General features: G+C 45.0%; 1 protein-coding gene across 10 annotated transcripts in view; it reads right to left on the reverse strand.

Annotated features, from left to right (window-relative positions):
• The window catches only part of lilli (AF4/FMR2 family member lilliputian), a 168,509-nt gene that overhangs the window by 35,869 nt on the left and 107,860 nt on the right, over nt 1-24,780 (reverse strand). For all 10 annotated transcript variants that reach the window (XM_069114993.1, XM_069114991.1, XM_069114992.1 and 7 more), the window contains 2 exons: nt 15,800-15,895; nt 13,538-13,574 (listed from right to left, as the gene is read on the reverse strand). In XM_069114993.1, coding sequence (XP_068971094.1) covers nt 13,538-13,574; nt 15,800-15,895 — 133 coding nt within the window. The remainder of the gene's footprint in view (nt 1-13,537; nt 13,575-15,799; nt 15,896-24,780) is intronic.

Below are 24,780 nucleotides of genomic sequence, written 5' to 3' on the forward strand. Positions count from 1 at the left end.
GAAAATACAGAAAGCAAGAGGCCAACAGCCACGGGTGAGGAAGGGTTCCGCGGGATGTTCTTGAAAGGTTCGTTTATATCTTCGTAACGGCGAATTATTAAGAGAAAAGAATTCCCTTCGCGTTCTAATTGCTAAAAGAGCCCTCCAATTAAGACGAAAGAAAAGGAGAGGAGTGCTCGCCCTCTCTCGTTTCCTTCTCTCAGTCTCGCTCGCTCTTAATTAACTTCTCGACGCATGACAATTCTTCCGAGCAAAAAAAAAATTCATTCGATAAACTGAAGACGCTTGAATCGAGCCGGCCCAAAGCGATAAAGAAGACGATCCACAGACAGTTAGTTAACTACCTTCGTTCCAAGCGTGCCATTCGTTGTCGAAACTTTACCAGATGTAGGAGACGATTTCTGCCACCGATAATTTTTGCCACTGTGTTTCGAATGCTAGAGATTGGTAGACGAAATATTCGAATATACGAATCCAGGAATTATACTCATCAACCGTTGAAAAGTTGAAAAGAACGACGTTACTTTACATATTTTGTATTATTTACTTTGGTATTTACGATTGTTTATGAAATTGTACAAGAAAATGATTCATCTTTTTTCTCTGTTCTTTAATTTATTCGTTTCAATTAAACACCAACCACATATTCAGATAAGAAGATTGAAAAATTTAAGAGGCACGGGATTAATCGGCTTGACTTTCGAGAGGATCGTGCGACAAATATCGAATTAGCGGCGAGAGGGCAGATCCGTATGACCCACGATTACGCACGAGAAAGTCGCAGACGTCCGTTTCCGTGGCACGATGCATGTGTTCTGGTCTCGTGTGCAGTCTTCTCCGATGGATTCGTACAGGAAAGGAAAGGAGAAGGGAGAAAGAGAAGGTAGAAGAGGAGGAGACGGAGGTGGGTCATCGACTTCGTCGACGTGACGCAACATACACCATGCGTCGAGACGCTTCGGCCAAGCGTATCGGCCTGGTAACCTCTTCCTTCCGGAAGTGGCCCCTCCCGTGTTCGCACGTTCGTTTCTCCACGGAGAAAAGGAGCGCGCGAACGCTCCAGATACATTGCACAGCGAATTAAAATCCTACGGAGCCCACTAAATCACAATTGTAAATAAACCAACTGGTCAGAAGAATATATATACTCGATCGAATGGAAAACACCGCTGCATTATTCGTTTCCAAAGCTATTATTGAATCATGACGTACCGCCGATGATTATGCGTCGAAGGTGCGACCCAAACGCGACTGTGTTTCATACGAAAAACGTGATTCACCATTTTCGTTGGCTCACCAAACTATATATAGATCTCGAGAAGAAGTCTTTTCTTGACGGAAGTGGCTCCCTTTCACGCCATTTCTTACGTCGTTCGAATAGGTGCTCGAATCATCGAGACAGCGATTAAATTTTAGAAGGATAGGATTCGGGCGCGAAAAGTGTCGTTGAACTTTTCAATTGAAACGATCGTACAATACCTCGACTTTTGTCTGAAGGACTCTTTTGAGAGAACGATCGATTCAGGTAGAATAAAAAAGGATGCAGGAATCGATGTATTACGGTGAAAGAAGGAAAAGCGTGGCGGTCGATCGGTGGAGAACCATGACGCCGGTATTCCTTTGGCGGTGGCCGCGAGAGAACGAGTGCATCCTTTTGAAATAGCGATGGATGCGACGACTCTTTCCCTGGCGAACACTCGAATATCAGTGAATAGGTTAGCAGGGTTAAGAGTAGCCAACGATCGAGCGCGTGCATTGAGAAGCGAAAAAGGGACGTTCGAGGTGAGCGTGAAGGCCGTTTTAAGCAATAAAACGCGAACAAGTAAACGGCTCGTGATCGAATCCGCAGGAATAGATCAGCACGAGGATAAATAGGGCGAAGAAAAGACCGGAGGAGACGAATCGACGTGGTTCGGCCATAGAGGGTGCGAGAGGTAGAGGGCCGTGGAGGTGGATTTAATCACGTTAAGTAACTCGGAGCTGCTCTTGCTTGCCTGGTTGCTTGCTTGCGCGGAGACTGATTCGAGGGTGTTGGCGGGCAGAATAGATAGGAGGCAGAGGAGAGCCGCTAGGGTAGAGGATGGATATGTGTTATCGACCCCTTTCGCTTCGCCTCTCTTCTTCTCGTGTCCCTTCGACTATGGCCACCCTTTTTTCCACGCTCTTCTGCCGCCACTGTTCGCACCCTTTCTTCTCTGTTGCCGCGCACAAAATCGTTCTCCCTTTTTTCCTTTGCCGCCGATGCCGCTTGTGGCTCGCGCTCGATAAAAGACGAAATGAAATTCCACGCGGATTTCGCGTATAAATTCCACCACCTACTCTCCCACTCGCCTCTACCCGCACTCTTACCATCATCGCCATCGTCAACACTCTCCGACCGGTCTGTGAAAAGGAGAAAGAAATCCTCGAAACTCTTTCTCGTTTCGACTCCGTATTCCTCTCCACGCGATCGTTAACGATCCTTTCTTCTACCATTCTGAATGAACGGCCCCCTTTCAGAGAGGCGTCGCGTGCCACCCTACGAAGCCCGCGTGATCGATATCGTATAAACGCTTCTGTCTCGTCTTTCGCGGTCGCATTATGCGCACCGCTCGCAGTCTTATAATTTATCGGGAGTAAAGCGGTCGCGAGAATCTCCGCAGTCTTTTCTCGCAAGACCTTAGAAAATTTGAAGAGGATGACGATGGAACAGCGGGAAACGGGTCGAAGGGGTTGAAAAGGCGGCGTTCGTGTCACGGGGCTAGCGAAAGGGCGCGCTTAACAAGAGACGGGAACGCCGGAGAAAAGGAGAAAACGAGAGTCGACGAACCTAACCTTTTGGTCGAGGCCGAATCCGACGTTATTAGGAAAATGGACCTTCTCTCCTTCTTTCATTCTCTCTCCCTCTTTATCCCTTAAACCCAGTCGACAATAAACTCTCTTTTCCTTGCTAGCGTGTCTACGTTCGAGTTTTTAACGTCTGGCTCTGCTCGCCGTTGGCAATTTGCTCTCGTCGAAGAAACCAGGCAAAGGAACAACTTTTCCACTCGATCGAAGTAATCCGCAACACCGTATACGTAGATCGTACGGCCGTGTTAGTCGAATACGGTTAAGCGGAAAAGCCGTCGGTTAATAAGAGAAGCACGGTGGTACTGGCATACGCGGATGTCAAAGGAGATGACGACATCATTTGCCGAGAATCCGTCCACGCGGATGAGCAGAAGTAACGCTGGAGGCGCGTCATCCCGCAGTTACGCGATCAAACACTACAAATTAGCAGGCATCGCTAGCAAACGTCATCAGCGTGACAGAAACACGATCTAACCGTGATCGAGATACGCCAACGTTCCAATGACATAACCATCGCTGCAGGCTGCGACGACGGTCGTAACGCGATCTACCACCTTTGTTCGCGTCGACGAATTAATCTCGCGAATCCAATATTCCGTTCGAATAGTTTCACGAGAAACGACTAACTAACGGGACCGAAAAAGGAACGCAGAAAGCACGAGAATCGAGGAATGAAAACGAAACACGCGATTCGTTCGTCGTGATTTTTATTAAAAAAATAGATGAAATATGTATAAAACGGGATAGGTTATATGTATAGATTTCACCAGGACTTTTAATCGATTAACGATCCTAAGGAGAATCGTGTCGAGATTGCGAAAAAATAATTTTCAAACTAGAGTTCCGTTACATTTTAGACTCGAGTACTACGAATTTATAATACCGCGTATTCAAATTCTCGCTAATTTTTATTTCAACAGCTTTCTTCCCGTCCATAAAATAAATTGGGACACGAAAAAGATACGATAAGCCCATTTCTGTTCGTTTTCTGAGTTTTACGTCATTCGTTAATTGGAATAACAGGAAGTCCTTTAATATGAAATAATCAAAGAAGGAAATAATTTGATATATTTGCAGATAATGATCCTTTTGAAATGCACATCCATTCGTTTCTCTTCGTCTAAGAAACGAATAAACTTAGCTTAATCGTTACGTCAACTTAACGTAATTAATATTCGTGATATCTCTTAAATGTTCGAAAAGACGGCAAAACCACGTACACATGTAATCCTGAAATCAAACGAGAAGATAAGCGAAACGAAAAGCGACATATTTTTCACTCGAAAATGAAATCAAACGAAATGAAAAAGATGTAAAATAGAATAAACGTGGAAAAGGATGCATTGAATTAGTCTTAATCCGGAAGTCGATCGATAGTGGAGATAACAAGAGGACGTATCTTTCGGCTGGCCCGAAACTCGTGATTTAACGACTTCATGTCGCACTGTATAGCATAATTGGACAAGTAGGTCAAGCCGCTCGATAGTATACAGAGGTAACTGACAGCGCCGTGGGGAAGAGGGCTCGATATTCAATATTTAATTTGGCTCAGCACGTGTACAACCCCTCCGACGTAAAGCTACCCTTCACGAGGGTTTGTCCCGACGCTGGTTAACGCCGCTTACGCTCGGAAGCGAGCGAGGACTTGGAAAGTAATTCCAAGACCGAGTCACGAACTTTATTCGCGGCTCGTTCCCTCGTGAATCGACCCAACCGGAGAATTCTCGAGAATGGACGCGTTTATCGACGCGTAATCGCAACTTTCACTACTGTCTTAACTGCAGTACACGCGGCCGTTTCCCAAAGAATTTCCTTCCACCGCTCGGAGAATCGATAATCCTCCAAGGAGCAGAGGTAAACGAAATCGTGGACACTGGAGAGTACTTCTTCTCGCTGCTAGAAATAGAAATCGCCTATAACACTCTAGTATCTGTCTCTGATTACCTCGACGACGACACTTTTATCGTGGACACGCGCGTGTTAGCTGCGTGGCACCTGGCCAGATTTATCGGGTCGATCGAATATCCCGCATTAAACCGTAATGGCTGTTACACGCTCGTAATCGACTCGACGAGCGCGCACACGGTGTATCAATTTTCGATCCAGCCTAGTCGGAGTGGCGCCTGCTTCCACCGTGTAAGTAACACACGTCGTTAAATTCTTGGACGAATCGACGTCGTAGACCATGTATATTATCGAGACAGAAATTAGACCGATTTGGAAACTACGAGTAAACAAACTCATGGTTGATTGCTGTAATTACGGGTCTTTTATAAGCCTCGCAGCAGTCAACCTCTCGTAGAACTATTCCACGAATGTTCTGAATAAACCAGAGACCGAATACCTCTGTTCGATCGATGCGGTGTATGTCAAATTGTCGTCGTTTCCTGTTTTTTACTTTTCTCGCCATGGCTTCTACTACGTATTTTATATCCCCAAATTGCTACCTGGTAAAAGACGGAAAACATAATTTATCCCCTGTCTTTCCCCTACCTTCTTCGATTATATCCATAGAAATATGAATGTGCATAAATGTCCGCGATCTATTTACTACCCGTTAATCGGCGATCTGACCGCATCAATCGAGGATTGACATTACGAACGTTTGCCATTTCTTATTCGAGGTCAGCCGAATAAAACCGACTCTCGATTAGTGGAAAGCGAAACGAACCTGGCGCATTGTTCCTCGTTACAATCGCTGGTTAATAATTCGCTCGATTATGCTCCCGTATTTCACGGGGATACTTTATCGGTAGCAGCAGGCAAACGTAATTGCGATCCCGATTAGCCGTCGGCGAGACGGGTAATCGAGCGACAATCGGGGCAAAAACGCGCGGTATCGATCGCTCGCGGGACCATGAGATAGATACAGCGTGCATATATTCATGAACTGACATAATGATACACGCACCGGGCCCGTGGACACGTGTACACCGCTTGTAATAATACCAGCTGCACCAGCGGGCCGTACGACGCCCGACGAATGGCTCAACAGGTATCGATTCAGGCAAATGTCAAAGGTGTGCCACTCGCTGAAACTGCATTTTCCCAATAAATTAGCCCGCCAACTGGTCATCCTTCGTTCTATAGACTTTTCGAATTTAACCGCGAACGAATCGCGTCGTTTACACGCGATGCATGGTATCCGCGTGGCTTTATACCGATCTGTTCCCTTTTCATCGATCCACCAAAGTATTCTACTTAGTTATTAACGAATAATCGAGCGAAGTTGGAATTTTTTTATCGCGATGAATTCGTATCGAAGGTAATAAGACATTAAAGAACGCAGGATCTAATCTACTTTCACTGATCGAATACAACGCGACACGTTATGATCGTTTTTATCGAAGCATACACGCAAAATCTCGTATTTTTCATCGCGATACGCTACAAGATGACACTGATAAATCGCAAAGAAAGTAATAGAAAGAGATTCCCATCTGTTTCATTCCGACAAGTTCGTACTAATTGCAAGAATACACGCGCGATTATTTCTCGACAGGACACATAGTGCCATTTAACAGGTAGCAACGTTCACGTAGCGATATAACAAGGTTCATTGCCAACTGTTTCATAATCCTGCATATATATTATAGACAATAACGATGAAAATTATTGGCATAAATCCTCTAAAATCCTGCTTAAATATCTAGGATTTACGATTCTTTCAATATTTTTGTAAAATATAACTCGAACGTAATGTTTAGAAGCACGTGTACACTTAGCAGGCTGCTGAAAGGAAGAAAAAGAACGCTGACCTTTATCCACAACTACCAGAAACTCGCGTATCGATAAATACTTACTTTACGAGGCCATCTTGTCGCGAGGAACTACGCGTTTACGATCATGAAGAACGGATAGACCGGTGTCGTGACGAGCTATGACGATAAAAAGGAGCGTGTAAAAAGCAGGGAACATGGACGATGCAGCTGGACATCTAACGGCTATTCTCTGCTACAAAGCAACAACGTCATCGGTTAATGATTCCCTAGCGATCGTCCAAGATTCTCGAGATGTCTCCTCTACCCCTGACTTTATTAAGAACCGAGCGAAGTTCCGTTCATAGTTCTCGATTGCGTGTGCAACTTCCTCGAAAGCTGTTTTGCTCCCGTCGTAATTACGTCGATGCGTGCTCGTGACTGTCAACGATACTTCCTTCGAGGGACGTAGAATCGGCGGAACGGATTACGTTGCTTGTTAGAGTTTCGTCGTCGGCTTGGTATTGTTAGGGGCGCGTCTTCGTTGATGTAATGGTTAAGAAATATGTCGGATCGTGCAAGATATATTATATCAAGATGAGAATTATCGCGATACCACGGTAGACAAACTCGAAGAAGCTGTCATCAACGCGATCCGTGTAATCGCGTGCTCGAGTCGAGATAAAGTCGTTCGCCGAGCTTGGTATTTCGTCCACTTGCTTCACAATTTTCTCGCTACTTCCGCTCCCTTACGAGCATCGTAATTTGCAATTTGAGCTATTTACAGCTCGAGCATCGATAGAGAAACGGCGAGCATAGGAATGGTCGAGAAGAGTGAGGAGACAGAGAGAGATTGTGCGTTTAATTAGAAGAAAAGAAACGGCGAAGGGTTTATCGGATTCCAAAGACGTGGCCAGTTGGCGTGACGCGTTTCAATTTGTTGGAGCTGGCCGATTCTGGCGGCTGGCCATTATCGTACAGCTTTAATGCCGTTAAAGCAAGTTTCCACGCACAATATTAAGCAGCCTTCACATGGCTAGATTGCGATCGTTCTGGCAACGGGCAGATAGTCCAGGAGCACGCGACCGCACGCGAAATAAAATAATCGCATGCACTTGGCGCAACTAAGGGCGCGCACTCTCAACTCGAAATAACACCGTAATAAAACACAGAATGGAGTAAGTCGACTTTATCCTCGATCGAGATCGAATCGCCAGATACGCGATATTTTTTCCAATTCGACGAATCCCAGCTCGCCTCCGTTTACGTCGCACCGGAGTTTCGATTTAAAGTTTCATCGACGGAAGAATGAAATTCTACGTCGGCACGGTGATGTATAATAAACGTTACGTATATTCGAGGACACCGTATCGCGAGCGACGAAAGCAACGAGACGGATAAACGAAAGAGAGAAGAAAACCTCGATCAGCGATATTAATTTATTGGTCTCGTTTGTTCTCGTCGCGATCCACCGGCGACAAGACGGCTGAGCGATTGAATATTAAGTGACGGAGCTTCTGTCTGCTTCTCGGCGAACTTCGCCCAAGGGACTTCCTTCGAACTAGAAAACGAGACCGAGAGCTACGACAGCCGCGAGAATACCAGACTAGTCGCCAGGGTGGAACGAGGATGAAACGAGGACGAAACGAGCAACGAAGATGAGACAGAGCAGAGAAGAGAAAAGCAGGCAGAAAGAGACGACGAGATCGAGGTACAGAATATATACGAGGAATGGAGGAAGAGAAAGAAAGACGGAGAAATACGGAATGGAGAAGAGTGCCGGGGGCGATTTCAATAATTAATGTCACGGGAATTGCCGTACACCGGCGATAGTACTGGCGGAGTTACTACCGCAAACTTGAAATTCCCTGTCGCGGTATTCGAGGCAGATCGGTCCATGGATAATTACTGCGATTATCCCACGGACAAGCCGGCAAAGTCTTCGCGAGTTTATCGGCTCTTACTAATGAAAACTTCGCGAAGTACTCGAGAGTCCCGTGCACGCCGCCTTCCAACCGCTCCGCCCCGCTAATAAATTTCTTTCCAGCAATTGGCAGTTTTCGCGCCAAACCTCTTTGCATTTTTCCTTGATTTATATACACGGCGTTAAAACATAGCCGCGTTGACTTTAAAGGATTCTCTCCGAAGAAGCACTCGTTTCGATACGAAATCAACCGTATTTTACGTCAGAAGGATTACTTGTACCACCTATCATCGGTTAGTCGTCTTTTTCCTCGTTTCTGTGAATATAACAAACTTCTAAAGTCTGCAACCTTTTCTCCTTTTAATAACACACCATACACATCGTCGTTTGAGCGCGACTGAACGAAATTTCCAAGACATCGATACCATCGATTACAATTCACCGGTCTATTCGAGCAGAAGAAACGGCAACAGAAGGACCAAGCGTTTCGACGTTTCTCGAGCGTTGACAATAGTGCAGCGAGATATTACTTGACCTAGGACACGTCGATAGACAGAAGAAAGGCGTCGATCGGCGAGTGTCCTGTCTCGATCCGACGATAGAACCATGGAACGGTTCGTTACCATGGAAACCACTTCGTCTCGTCGTTCTCTCGTTTATTCTTCTCGACGTATCGCGGCAGACGAAAAGAGGAACGCCAGAGAGGAGCCTGCAGAAGGACCAGGAAACGAGGGAGACGCGCGAAAAAGGAAAAATATCGTCGGAAGGCGGGGGGGTGGGGGTGAGAAAGAGGGTTTACACAAAGAAGGAAGAAGACAGCAACCACCGTGGCACAACCAGACCACGACTGAAGGTGTAGTTGAAGAAGGAAAAGCCGAGGCGCTGCTGCGTGGCTATTTGTTAGGAGAAGCTGTCGTTGTACGTTCACCTTCGTTCTACGAGCTGTCACTCGCGTACTTTCGCGTCTAAATGGTGAAGAGTTCGTGACGCAACATACAGAAAATACGATGGTTGCGTCTATTTAGCACCAGACTTACCGACGATCAAAATATAAATCTCGTAGCAAAGAAATCAAAATGAATTGTATATAGAAAAGAAATTGTCCGAAAAGTGTCTTTCTTTCGCAAACGTGATTTTTACAACAGTGCATCTTCGTACAAAGTGAAACCAAGTCTGTGAAATGTCGCGGTGTTTATCTCAACAGAACAAAATGGATCGTACGTAATTCGACGAAATAATATAAAACAAAAAACGTTGTGCGTCTATTATTTCCTCATAAAACGAAAGAAACTTTTCGAACAACCTAATACATGAGAAAAAAATGTTTGTCCGTATTCTTTACAACCGACCAAATCTTTAAAAAATACAACCTTCCAATCTCATACAATTTCTACGAGAAATTACGAATTCGCGATCCACCACATTGATAATTTCCAACATTAATTGCTGCTCTCAAAATCCAAATTGATCGACTCGCACTTTCTGTTAATTTCCTCGTTTCATTATTTGATTCCCTATACTACTCGACCTAATATCTGGCCAGTTAGCAAAACACTGTCGTATCTCCAAATCTCTATACATTTAAAAACGGAGATTCAAACGAAAAGGTCGAGGGTGGTGGTCGAGAGTAATTCGAGCGTTTGCTGAAATCATGGGGGTGCATCGAAAGCCAAACGTTACGGTGGAAAATGAACGTAGGAACCCGGGGCCTTTTAGCCGTAGCGGCGCGCTGCCTAAAAGGTCGTCGGTCACGCGATCACACCCTCGCTCGTTAACACCTATACAGAGAAGAGAGAGGCATAGGCGGGGAAGAGTACAGGTGGATGAATTCGGCGCGGAAGCGTGCCGCTGGTAGGCGGTTGGAGGCACGCGCATTACAATTCCGACGCGGTTAACGCGTTCCCTCCTCTTAATCAGCTCGAGACGTCCTCGAGTCCGTTCTCCCTGATAAAGAGGAAGCCACTGGCACGTTCGGGGCAAGAGGTTAAACGTGGCCCGACCTCTCTGCCGTGTCGGTGGGCGTTTCGCCGCTTGCGCCGACAGGGCAGGAAGTGGCCGCGGAGAAATATACCGGCCACCAAGGTAAATTAGGAAGCTAAAGGGAAACCGGAAGCGGCAGATTCCGAGATTAGATTCTGCCAGTCGTCCCGTAAAAGTCTAACGTTCCGCCGGATAATCCAAACGATTCTCGTCTATTCGAGGTACAGCGGTGCGGTCGCTTAGCAGTGGCGGATTTGAAATGATATTTCTGCAGAAATGCAGATATCCGAGCAGGTGGCTTGCAGAATCCTTTTGCACATTAATTCGCCAAATAGTGGTATTAAAGAAACAATTTACGAGTCGTTGGTTACGTTTCTCGTTTACTATTTCATAGTATTACATGATATAAGATTATTAAGAGACTCGTGATTTGTAGAATTTACTTGTAAAATATCATTTGTTTCCTTATCATACTCGTTACTCTTATGAAAGAGAATTTATTAATACCATTAACTTCTACTTAACGACTTGTAAAATTTACTAATAAGTCGGTAAATTTAGTTAGCTTAATGGTGCAAGAAAAATTCATTAGTGTTATACGAGAGAAAGAGAGAGAGAGAGAGAGAGAGAGATATTAATATTAATAATTTGCGATTTTTCGCGAATGCGAAATTTAGCAATGAAAGAATCGAGCCGCTAATTAGTTCAAAGTCGCACGGAATAAAGCGGAAGAATCGAGAGGCGTTAACTTTCGAGGATTTGACACGCGGGATACGTGAATGTCGCGAGATCGGTTTACCGCGCGCGGTGAGGCAAACTCAAATATACGAAGCGAGAAGCAAATTCTCAGCCCGCGGCCCGCGAGGGACATGGGGTATAACACACGCGCGTACACGTTCGTAACGGCGACGATAATAGGCGTCGCAAAGTGGCCAGTGTATATTCGAGCATCGACGTCAAACGGAAGGGAGAGCCGCCACATCGAATGGTTAATTCATGAAACAGTATCCCTTGCTGCTCCCTCGCCCTCTCTCGAGTTTGAACGCCCCCACCAGTCCGCGTGCGCATCGTTTAGAAACATTCGAATATCAATGAATCCACAGGTTTTAGCCCTGGACCTCGGACAATCTGGCGCGACGTGATTCTCCATTTTTGACAATGGTCCCCGTTATACGCGTGGCAAGCCGTGACGTCGGCAAGCGTGCGAGTAGTCAGGCCGAAAGCTAACTAAATATTTGGATTTTCGTGAACAAACATGGGATCTGGTAAAAATTTTGTGGCGCGCGCCTCGCATTTCACGGACCGACGGTTACGTAAACCGGAAATTTGTAAAACGTGACCATTCACAAATATTTTTTTGCATCTCGGTCGATCTTCTGTCGCGGTGTGTCAACTATCTATCGGCTCTTTTTCAGTTGATTTTTATTTTGTAATTGTTGAAATAAAATCTAAATTTGTTCGCTTGTCGAAACACTATATAGCTGAACACACAATGAGTCATGGAAATATTCCATCACACTGTCATCGTTGCCTATCGGTGGATTTATTCATTCATGAAAATGCGTTTGTTATGACCGAATGGCGAATATACCGCGAGAGAAAATTTTGAAATCGTTGTATGTAAACGATGTGTCGAACTGAAAGTAATTATCAAAACGCAATTGTGCGTTTGCCATCCCCGTAATATCGATTTTCGATTAACATTACAGAATAATTGAAGGTTAATAGAAGATTTGGGATAAACGTAGTCGGAAACGTGGTTTGAAATTTTTAGTCTCTAATATATACATCTATGCGCATAGTAATTATTATTTCAAGCTTAATATAGAATTAAATAAGATTCAATCGGTATTTAATTTCGTTCCGCCTCATACTCGATCAGCTATCGACAACCACAAGGAAAAATTTATGGACGAATGAAGAAAAAAAATGAACCAATTAAAAAAAATGTTACGCAGTAAATGGACAACGTTTCATTTTATATCTGATACTCGATGAAGCATAAATCACACGACAGTCAGCCACAGCACCTGTGTTACGTGCCTCTAAAAAAATTCTGGGTGCTTAAGGTAAACAGTTATCGAATCAGCTGGTGTAACGTAAATTTTCCGCGCGTCGCCAAAATATATATTTTCCCACCGTCTGTCCGTCCGTGCGCATATAAACGCGTATAACCGTGTATACGAAACCGTCGGAGTCAAATATAAATTTCCCCGGACGGTGAGTTAATGGAAAAGGTCAGTGACTGCGAAACGCGGCTGCAAATTGACGTTCGGGCTTTTTGCGGATCGCAATGAATCCACAGGTTTTTCATAGACCGTGCTACTTTGTTTCCAACGGGGGCCGTCACGCAAATAATTCCTGCGGTTTTATGAAAATATTTCACGTTGCAAAGAATAATACGAGATTCGCCGGTTGAAAAGGACCGACTCGCGAACAACGCCGAGCGCAACGATTAAATTAGCCCGCGGCAGTTTCGTCATGACCATTATCGCGTGTAAAGTATAAAAACAGAAACAGTAAATAAACTTAAAAAAGAAGAAAAAAAAGGAGAAAGAAGGAAAAGAAGAACAGGGGAAACGAAGTTAAACTGTTCCGAAATATCCGTTTCCGAGCATTCATCGTTGTCACGCACTGCACCGCGGATAATCAGACTCGTTTCGTACGGTAATAAAAATCTCTTGTTTCGCCAAAGTTAATTACGTAATAGGCTATAAATGTTAAACAGCCGTTGACGAAATAAGGCCACTTTTTCTGCAAGACTCGACCAACCGTTTACAGACCGCTGCTCTTTTAAAACGGAATCTACTTTACGTAAAATCTCGTATGGAACGATCAAGAGTGTTTGACTAACGCGAAATCGCGTAGAAAACGTCGTAGTCCGTTCAAGCATTTCAAACGAGGGGATAGCTGGTAATACCGAGAGGCTTGTTATCGTCAGTCTCATAATGGGATAGCTTTTCGGCGCATCGGATAGACTAGAGTCGCGTTCGAATGGAACAGGTAACAGGATTGCCGTCTTCGATCGCGCCATCGAGCATTTCCACTCGACGGGGGATTAGCCCGAAACACGAGGCATGCAATACACACTGGAAACTTTACTTACGAGGCTTTGTGGCTTCCTGCGGCGTCACCTCGGTCAACTGCAAAGAAAAACACCGATTATTCAAAATTGATAATATCAAACAGCAAAGGCGACCTACAAACGTAACTTCACGATCGAACTTGCCACGTCAAATAACGATTCGAATTTAACTATTTTCTACTCTATTAGAACGAATTTGGTTACAACCATGGATACATCGTGGTTATATGATTATATATTTATGGCATACATTTTTGAACGAATCAAATTATTTGAAGGATTCGAAGACCGAAATGAGATTAACTCGTCTAAGATTTTGTGAACTTGATAAGAAACTGTAGCAAGTATATTTCAAATCATAGCATGGAAATAACAAAATACGATAATAATATTAATGTCGAGATTGTTGAGATTATTACTATAATTGGAGAAAAAAATTACGGGTGTTTCGTTATTATTACTTTCATAAACTGTTACTGTACTCCTAACAATTTGTATATTCGTTTTATCTGAAGAATTCGTCGGAACGCTGATAAATCCGACCGGTGTAATCACAGACTAGCGTACCGCTCCATTTTTGTGTCGTGAAAGATATTCCACGTGAAAACGTACTGCTTTAATGTTTTCGCCAAGACTTCATTTACACTGGGCTACTGTTGATCGATCGATCGATTCGATCTACCTTAACTTGTTCCTAACAGTCCGCGTAAACACAGTGTCAACCAAGTTGAAACGGCTTGTAGCCGTTCAACCAGAAATAGCCCATTCTTCTATTTTTGGTTGAACGACCTGGTCATCTCAACTGTACTTGCTTAACGTAAACGTGGTTTTAGCACGTCGCCATGTTTTACGACTATTTCGTGGCAGATAAAATTCAAGAAGCAAACTGGTCGCGGCATACGTCGGGAAATTTCGTCGCGCGAAAGCTGGCTGACCGTTTCGGTCTTGCGAATTTCAATTAATCGCGTCGCCTCATAGCTGTCGGACGAATGTCAGCAGCGTGGAAAACCGCGAGCGCCCACGCTATTCGGCATCGGAAAAAGGAAAACACGAGCCTCGAGAAATTAATCCGCTTTTCACCAGAGAAACTACTGATATCTCGCGGCTCGTTTTCCCCTTTATCCACGCTGACTCTCGCGCGCTTCTCTTTCGCCCTTCCTTTCTCCGTTTCTTCTTTTTTTCTTCTCGCCAACAACGACGAAACGAAACGAAACGACATTCGGCAGCGCACGAAACTCTTGACACGAAGCCAAGTGGCACGAAAGCTACAGCTTGTTCGACTCGAAAACGCCGGCATCGATCGATCGGACTCGCGTTCTTCGCCGAGCGTTTTCAACGACCGCGAGCGTGGCCTGTGGACGACGAGAAAACCGAAATTCCGCGTTTAACAGGCCGCACCGGTCGTTTTCTAGAACGGACACACGGGCGTTGCGCGAAAGCCGATTTATCCGCAACGAAAGGCGTCCGTCTCGGTCGAGCGCGAGCTTCTTGACACAGTGCCAAGTGGCACGAAACACTTCTCGGTCGCTCGATACAATTCGAAACGTTTCCACGATCGATACGCGTCCTAAGATTTGCCACGGCTTCTCTGTAATCAACGGGAACGCGATCGCTCAATTTCACGCGACTCTTTATACCATGCTATGTACACATAGCATGGCTCCTAAATCATAAGAATTTAAGTAAACTCGAAAAATCATTGGGAAATTATCGAAATCCTTGAGAATTATTATTACGCTTGAAACGTTAGATTATAGTTTATTCAATACTGTAATAAGAATGTTCGCAATTTCATATAATAGAATTAATTCTCTTCTTGTTTATGTATATCTGTCTATATAATTTTGATATTCATATCATCACCGAGCTGTTTTTTGTTATTTGACTCTGTACATACTGTAGACGACTTTATCTTGAATTTAGTAATTTCGTGTACGCTTCTTGGAATTTCTTATTTCATTCGTTCTTTAATCTTAGGATTTAAATTGAAAAATGATTTATTATATCGTTGCGATTCTTCGAAATAGTTGTCAGAAACGTATGCCTTTCGCGTGTGCACATTGGATCGCGACTCTGTATGAATATAAAGCTCTGATCGATTAGTCGTTTGTTTGATATTTTACGCTCATTATCATGCTTCGTACGAAACTAGCACGTGTCTCGACAATACTTACGCACAGATCTCTGCGTATATATAGTCTTTAATGATGCGCAACAACGGAAGAGCGTTTATCTATACCATACCAAAATTTGTTACACGAACAGACAGAATCTAATGCTTACCTTTGCTAGCACAGGATTGAACATGAACTTCGACTCCGGCTCCTTTCTCGGTGTCTGGGCGATAGCCGACAGAGGCGTGGGCGGCATGCTCATTTCCTGAAACAGAAGCGATCGAACGTCGATTAACATTTAAGCCGACACACGAGTGTAATTCATCCTCGACTCTCGTCCGCAAAACACAATTCTCAACATCAACACGTACATACTCGGAAGAAACGAAAGAAGAAAGAGCAGAGGGGAGATACGTAAACCGACTCGAATGCAGAGAAAACACGTCACCTTTTCTTTCGTCCATTGTCGGAGCCGCGAAAAAGGTGACCCTTTTCCTTTCATCGCGGCATCGCGTCAGTGGTTGTGGGCTTGTGCAAGTGGTACGTCTCGAAAACGAGTACTTTTGCGTAAGACCGAGCGCATCTGGGCCACGATTACGTCAATGGGCACCGGACCGAGGTCCACGAATTCCGCGTATGATCAGCCGCGGCGACCAGGTACTCGGAACTCGTGTCTATTAACGTAGTGGGCCGTGGTCTCGAGTTCGTGAACACGTGCGCGCGCGCGCGAGCGAACGAACGAACGTCCATACGCACGCCGTGCATCACGAGGATGAAGTGGAAGTCGCAAACACGCGAACAATGCAGTCTGGTACATCGGCATGGCGCGGCCTGAACGAAACGCATTTCCACCGGCGAATCGTCGGGACCGATTCATTGACCCGTCGAGACATCCGTCGACGCGAACAAAGACCGACGAGACAAAAGCCTCTCGTCGGTGTGCTTATATTCTTCCTACGATCAACGACAGAGCTTGTTTACCGGCGTTACACGGCGAATTATGCAGCCGTGAAAATTCGACCGGTTCGAGTGCTGCTTCTTCGTACGAGGTTCGATCGGAACGCGAGACGATTTCAACGCGTTACCCGGAAGTCGGATTTACCATGTTATTCCCATACTATGCTAATGAAAAATAGCCGAAGAGAATGTCCATCTTTTCTACGACTCGAACTTTTGGACATGATAACGTACATCGTCAATTCTGACGATTTCTATATCAGTAAACCTTACGCTTACGACTTGCTTCGAATCTCGATATCTGAATTTTGGACAGATATCGCTGTTTGACATCGATAGTGGAACAATCGAAAAAAATTGCAAATTTCCTCCTATCGAATAGAAAGTCTACGTTGTGTTTCTATTTTTGTCGCGTAAACCGACATATTTACAATTGCGTCAGTTTTGCGTCAGAAGGATATTAAAGACAACTAGACATTGCAAAATTGGGAAACGCAGAACTATTGTTTCTGCGTTACTTCTATAAGCGTTCTTACGAGATGTACGTGTAGATATCTATCTTCGCACTTATATGGTAAATAACATTATTATAAAATTCCCGAATAACCGAGCGAATCTCTTCATCTCGTATTATTAGTCCGACTAATAGAAGTCAATTCTCGGGGAAATTGAAATCGAGTATGCTCGTTTATCGCTTTGTTTAAGCTATTCCTGTATAGCGGTCCTGTATAGCGTACTACTCCTTCCTTAAACGTGGAATTTATTCATGATACAAATAAACGATTGCATATATCGATTATGACGCATTGATCCATTATAAGAACGCCTATTGCTGCAATTGTAATTACGTCCGATAATAATTCCGTTAATAGAGGCTCGGCTATGAATCTCCATACTCGAAGCCGAGTATTAACTTGTTCGTATAACCAGTATACGATAGGACAAAGTTCCACTGTGCCCGATGCAACTTTGGAAGATAAGCTCGCGAAAGTTCGCGCCTGTTTGTTCCTGCTTCGATGACAGAAACGTGAATATCGAGCTATCCACGGTTCGTCGGCGTCTACGTGCACGTGCACGTTGTAACCGTGACACGGCTTAGTCGACGTCGCAATCAACGTCGCTTTTAAACACTGCCCACGTGAGAATCACGCGCTATGTAACGCACGTGCGTCGAGAAACGTGGACGTGGATGTCTTCCTCGTTTTATTCAACGTGGGAAAACGGGCTGCATCGTCGACGATGTCGACACGAATGTGCGTCCTCGTGCGACGTTCGTCGCAACCGACCAAATGCGCGACGCGTGCGATGTGACGAGAACTTTGAGTGCAGAGACGGAGACACTGTGTAAAGTAACCTGAGGTTTTTTAAAGAGTCGCATTAGCTGAGGGCGTTCGTTTCGACGAAAGATCTCCGGTTTGAAGTGGATGTTCCAGAGGGTCCTGTATGTCATCACAGGTTCTTGAACATCTCTACCGATTTGACGCGCGATAAATTGGGGATCTGGCCCAGCTGCTTGGCACCCACGCGTATGAATCGAAACAGATCTTCGACCTGATGATCCACGCGCTTCCATAAACGAGGTTTCCCTTTCCAAGGCGGCAAAGCGATTCGATTGAAGAAATTTATTGTAAAAAGCAACGGTTAGTTTCTTATCGTTCCAAGTTGCTTTCGATCGAACGACGATCTCCGGTTTGTTTTCATCTCCAGTTTTATCGACAATTTTATTTTATCGATCAATTTTATCGACAGTTACAGCGAATTATTATTATTACTACGCAGAATGCTAAATTACAGATTATCGGACGCTCAGCCCTACTGCGATCCTTGAATCTTTATACTTGGATCTTGTTCTCATTTGAAATCTCAATTAAATACGTTTAATATCTGTTGACTGTTCGGATAAATGTTGCTTCTGATCATCGATCTTTCATTCGTTTACGCATTTTGTTAACGTTCATGCATTGTTGTTACAAATCGGCTACATTGTCCGAATATGAATGGTAATGCGTGTACATATGTATCAGCGTATTCCAGCAACGTTGAATAGGGTTTTCATCGTTTAGCAATCGAGTTGGGAAATATGCAGCGTCCGCGGAAAAACACGGCGCAACGATACGCGAAATATTGTATATCGCATATACACAGAGATATATAGATTGTCCTGCGAAAAAGAATAATGCAACCGCGGCGGGATCGCTCCACGATCATGCATAATGTATCGCGGCGCGTCGTGAATATAACGGTGAACGGCAATGGCAGCGTTATCCTTCGAGCGGAAACGCACGGCAGAACATCGTTACCAGTTAACGTTCCGATATTTTTCCGCTCCACATTTTCCCACCAACGAAAATCGCGTCATCGACCGTCCACACGAGTGTTGCGTTAATTGGCGCTGTTGCATTTCGATCATGCGTATCATCGACCGACATTCGCGAGAAGGACAATGGAAGACCAAATCTATGAGACGACTGCATTCTCTCTGATATGCGTATGTTTACAGGTTTCTGATTGTATCGAATTTTTAGAGAGAACAGATGCCATTAAACCTTTGATAATATGGTAGACAAGATGTATTACGATCGTCAACGATCTATCGAGAGAAGAAAGAAAGCAGCCATCGCCACAGGATCGTTTTCTTTATTTCGTGTAAAACAAAGAAACAATTACGATTTTCAACGATAATTGAATATCTGCAACGAATAGATTTAGTATTCGCACGCTATACGATTCTCGTATCATTTTGTATCGCTATTAAAAATAATAATAACAGGATACGTGTAATTAAGTAGCTACCGATATTATCATAGTGTACCGGAAAGCGTTAATTAATCGATTTGTACAATGAAAGGCCGGTACGCGAATGCTCACGATCTGCAGAAGAGAAAACAGCGGAGAAAACTTGGTGAGTTAACAGAGAGAAAAACGCGGTCGAGCCGAAGATGCGATTCGCATGCAGAATCGTTCGCGGCTATCGATTCAGGGATGCGAACAAACGAAGAAAGAAAAGAAAAAAGGAAGAATGGAGAGAAAAGAAGAAAAAAAAGTAAAAGAGACGAAACGAAGCGAACGAACTGGTGTCGTTAATCGCGACTTATTATTCTCGCTTGGCCGTGTGCAGCTCCGAGACACGCGTGACTCGCGTACGAAATCGTCCATTTGCATCCCGCCGCTCGACGACCACGGGCACGACGCCGACGAACGACACACAGGGCCGAACGAAAAAGGACTCGACACGTTTGCCAAGAGGAGAGAATTCTCCGGGGGCTGAGTCACCCTCTCCGCGCGACGTACCATTTCGTGCGAACCAGTTACATTCGCGGCCAGCCGCTTTATTCCTCGTGAACACGAAACGCCACCGCGAGTTATGGGGATTCCACGAGCCATCTAATGGATCCGTGGGACCACGATCGATGGGATCGAAACGTTGAACCCAAGTCGAACGCGTTACTTCCCAGAAGAAAATCGACCGTTCCAAATTGAATTTCCTTTCCTTTTACCCTCGCGTGAAACATCTACACACCGTCCTTATACAGATATTCCAACTTATACAGTTCACAACGATATTGCCGGTTTACTGATGACGTTTAGATTAGGATCGCCGAATGATCGAACGAATAAAGCCGGTTGAGCCGGAGAAACCTCCGAAAACTTGGAAAACAGTTACGGCTACGATAAGATAATCCGCCCTCCGCGACAGTCGCTGAATTATTTATTCCTAACAGGCGAGAGAACAAAGGGGTTCGATGATCCGTAGCGTGACTACGAGCCGGCCAACAAAATCGCATGTATCGTCACAGCTAGGGCTATTTACAAAAGCTGCGCCTCGACAAGGGGTGAAGGAACTTGAATGAAGAGGACGAAGGCGACCCTCCGCCAGTAATTTGTCGAACGATAACGAATATCGTTTGTTTTACTATTGGCCATCCAGTCTTTTCGAAATCATGATCGTAGAATGGGGATACGTACACATTCCTGTTCATAAGTACCAGGACACATCTATAGAACGTAATACTTGATCCAGATAAGCGGAGGAAAGGATTAAAAGATTAGACTTTTGCATTCATCGTTGCGCAAATGGCAGGCAAAAATTTGCCAAAACTACTTGCGTGAAAATGGTAAAGATAACTGTTGTTTTCGGCCCCTGATCCTAATGAACGAGGGTGTATTATTGGTGCGTCGCACGAGCACCGTAATGCAGTTCGATAATTATGCTGGGCACGCGAGGAGGATTGAAAACCCGTTACCGAGTGGTCGACGCTCGATGCAGTGGCTGTCGAAGGAAACTCGCAAGATCGCATTTGCGGGACCTTGAGCTACGAGCAGTTTCCCTGTGCTCGCCTAATGGACCAACGGGAAGACCATGGAATCGAAAATGCCGATTCGCCGTTGCAGATCGATCGTCACGTTCAACGCGTATTCCATTTTCACACAGAGGATATATCGCGCTGCAACTTTTATTTATCCCCCGCGATCAACCCCCCTGTGAATTTACGGCGCGCCATCACCATTCTCGATGCAATCCTTTATTTCAGCCATGGTTTTTCCAAACGTCGGACAGCCCGGCTCTGTTTCTCGGATAAATATTATCCTTGTCGAATATTCCATTCGACGAACGCGACGGATTTTTCCAGGGAAAAGAGGAATACGGGCGCGTATTTTTATCTCGTCACGCGACGAAGTCGTAACGGCATTCCGTGAAACGTCTCTTCGAGAGGTCCCGTGAGATCGTAGGTGAACACTTGCTGTTTCCCTTCGAAGATGCACCCTGACGACCGATGCGACCATCAGTTTCATGCACAGGTTAGATGGAAACCTCGTTCAGATTAGTCGAGCGACTGGAATTCCGCCATCCACCGAAACCAATTCATCGGTGCGAGCCTGCCGTCTATTTGAAATATCCTTTCGAGTTTCTAGTCTTCTTTCTGTTTACGATTTTAGCTTACGATCGCCGAATTTAACAGTTTCGTGCTTTATGAAAATTCTATAGTCCTACGATATCGAAAGAAGACGTGTACTTTAAAAATAACTGGTAAATCGACGAACTCGTATAGAAGTGAAAAATTATTCAGACAAGCGATATTTTAATACCTTTGATATTGTTATAACGGACGATATTACGAAAAAGTGTCAAGGGAGGGACTAAGTACGTTTAAATCCGAAAACGGACAATGTTGGTAATACGAGTACTTCGAGTTGCTTGAATTCAACTAACTTGACTAATCCGAACGAGTGTATGGCGTCGTTAGAAGGGTAACATTTCCATCGTGAAACCAAAATGAAACTAAACGGTACTTCGTCGCGAGATGATCTGGAGGGTCGGGCGTTGGGTATCGAGTCTCGACTGCAAAGCATTTGGCTGCGAGTTAACTCGATCAACCTCGAATTGACCTTATTAACTCGGTCTAATTGTCTTCTCCCTGCGTGTACGGTTAACCAACCGATCGTGTTCCGGAGGGGGATGGAAAAGCGAAACCGGAGAGAAGCTAACGGTTCACCAACTAACGCAAAAGGGAAAAAAGCGCAACGAGACTGGAAGCTGGGAATCGGCGATCGAATGCACGGAGAGAGCCCGACGAACCGTGCGCGTGGGCCGAAAACTGGATTAGCCGCGATTTATAGGGACTACACGGGAATCGAATTTAAGCTGGAAAAAGCTCGAACGCGAGATCCTGCGGCAATGGCGATCGTCCGGCAAGAGTTTGCTCCCTAAATATCGCCGTGGGCACGAGGCCGTCTAGTCAACCGTAATGGAAGCTGAAAATCTCTCGATTAATCGACGAACAGAGTAGAAAGAGGAACACCGCAGGATGGAGGCGGCTCGTGGAGTCGGAGACGGAGGCGGACAATGTCCGATATAGGGGTTGAGGGTTGGGCGAGGGAAAGGGACGATAACGGTGGCGAAAGAACGCGATATTCAGGATCCACGCTAACGGTCGTCGTCGGCCAGCGCAATTAGCAGCCGCATTTACGATGCCTACTGGCGCAACTCTCGTATTTTCCCACGGGCAGAGCCGTGAGAATAATTCATGGGCCTCGACGGTGCTTCTATACCAAACGGCTAGGCCGGTCTGCAGGAAGGAGGATACGGCGGGAAAAGGGGGCACAGTTGAACCCAGCGGAGCTACAACGTCGACGACTGCCCGGTAGTATCGTCATAAATTCGCGCTGAAAGTGGAAAAGCTCGGAGAACGGTAACGTCGACTCGATTTTCTCTCTTTCTCTCCCTCCCTCTCTCTCTCTCCCCTCTCTCCCTCTCTCGTTGGAAACACGGCGCGAGCGGATGTCCCGTTTCGTCGACGAATCTGCGAGACTTTCGAGTCCCTGCTCCTCTGACGCTGTTGAATTATGCAGACGTATATCGATTCGATGATGAATGAAAGAAACGCTGGTCAAGAGAAGGCTGAAACGGAAAGCCTTAAACGTTCTACATTCGAGAGGATATTCTTGTTCGAAGAGATTAAAAAGTTCGTCTCGTTTCATTGCGGTTTCAAGGAAACGACGCAATACTCGAAGATGTATTGTTGGAAATGTACAGAGTGGTTGTCAGGATTGCTCCATGTCGAATGAATAATGTTTTCCGAATTTGACACACATGTAAAATACATGACCTTTCTTCCTCCGTACTACAGATATATCGCTCTTTTTTTTACAGATTTATTCTGCACTTCGCGGTTGTAAAAACGTCATTTTGTCGAAATACACTTCTTCCTTTTTTTTATTCTTTTTGCTTTTCTCTGTCGGAATGGATAACGACACTCGTACGGATCAAGATTCTCTTTGACGTTACTGTTTCTGATGAATGTTTAAAGCGACACATCACAGAAAATTACAATACGAGCATGCATTTACTTAGCGAGTTAATTAATTTACTTAGTTATTAACAGGAAACACGGTAAAAGTCTCATTGCCGACGACACGACGTTCAAGAGTGAATTAAGAGAACGTAGTCACGAAAGTTTCTACAATCGGAAAACGATCTATTGTATGACAGCCTGATAAACGCTTGCCTAACTATCTACACGAACCAACATTTCCCCAATCATATCCTACAACGATTTCGATCAAGAAACATACCGTAATGTACAGTGGCTACAAAAGGTATTTGCATACACCCATATTTTCCCACGAAGTGTTTTTATATCAGATTACATTTCATTACAAATCTTCGTAATCGTACGAAAGTTGTACTACGTGATAAGAAACGTAACTTGCTTGAACCTAGTTAATTGGTATGTAAATACTGTAATAAATGCAACGGTGTGCACATACCTCTTGTAATCACTGTACATTCAAGAAACACATGGAAGATACATAGAGATAGATAGAGGCGTATGAAGAGGAAATTAAACGACATCTTGATCGAAAGGGAAAACGGTTACCGCCCACAGCGACCAGGTATTAATCGATCCCCATGGATGGCACACGGACAAGGACATCCCATCGCTGCCACCATATTTCGATACTCGATCAAGCGTGTCACAGTATTGTAGCTCCATAATGATATCAATTCGCTGATAATCGCTGTTAAGCCGTGTCCATAAATTAACATTGGAGTTGGGGCGAGCTTTTATCGGTCCCGAAACCAGAACATTATAACCGAAAATCTCGTTATAGGGACGATGGACGAGTTAAAACGATGGGCGTTCCGAACCGGACCAGATATTTTGTCCGTGTCTCGTCGAAGGCAGTCGGGAAGATCGAATTCCTAGACTCCCACGAGCGAGCCAGCTATTCCCGCGCCATCATTATTCTCTATTCACGAATAGAACTGGGTCAGCCGGCAGTTTATCAGCCCGATTGCAACCGTGTATCGAGTCCAGCTGTCTGCACCGATGGAATCGGGTTCACGAAACACGCGGGGCAAATTGTTTCGGGCCAATACTCCGGGGCTTCTGTCTTTCTCTCGATACTGTCGCGTATATATCGTTTCGACGAAAAATTGAAATCTCGAATATCACAGCCGTGTCGTCGATCGAAAGTCACCGGAGAGCGGAACCAGACTTCGTGCACGAGCAACGAAGCATCGTCGATTACGGAAAACTCGATCCAGAGGATCACCGGAAACCTAGTCTCGCTTTGCGGTGTTGATTTAAACGGGAACGCGATTGCGCGCCGATGGAGACTGCCGGTAATCACGGCGGCACGTGACTCGAGGACCTCTCGAAAGGACGAACAGAATTCAGGGCTTTGCTA

Source organism: Bombus flavifrons, chromosome 6 (assembly GCF_040668555.2).
Source record: "Bombus flavifrons isolate JBK064 chromosome 6, iyBomFlav1_principal, whole genome shotgun sequence".
In the NCBI taxonomy this organism is placed as follows: Eukaryota; Metazoa; Arthropoda; class Insecta; order Hymenoptera; family Apidae; genus Bombus; species Bombus flavifrons.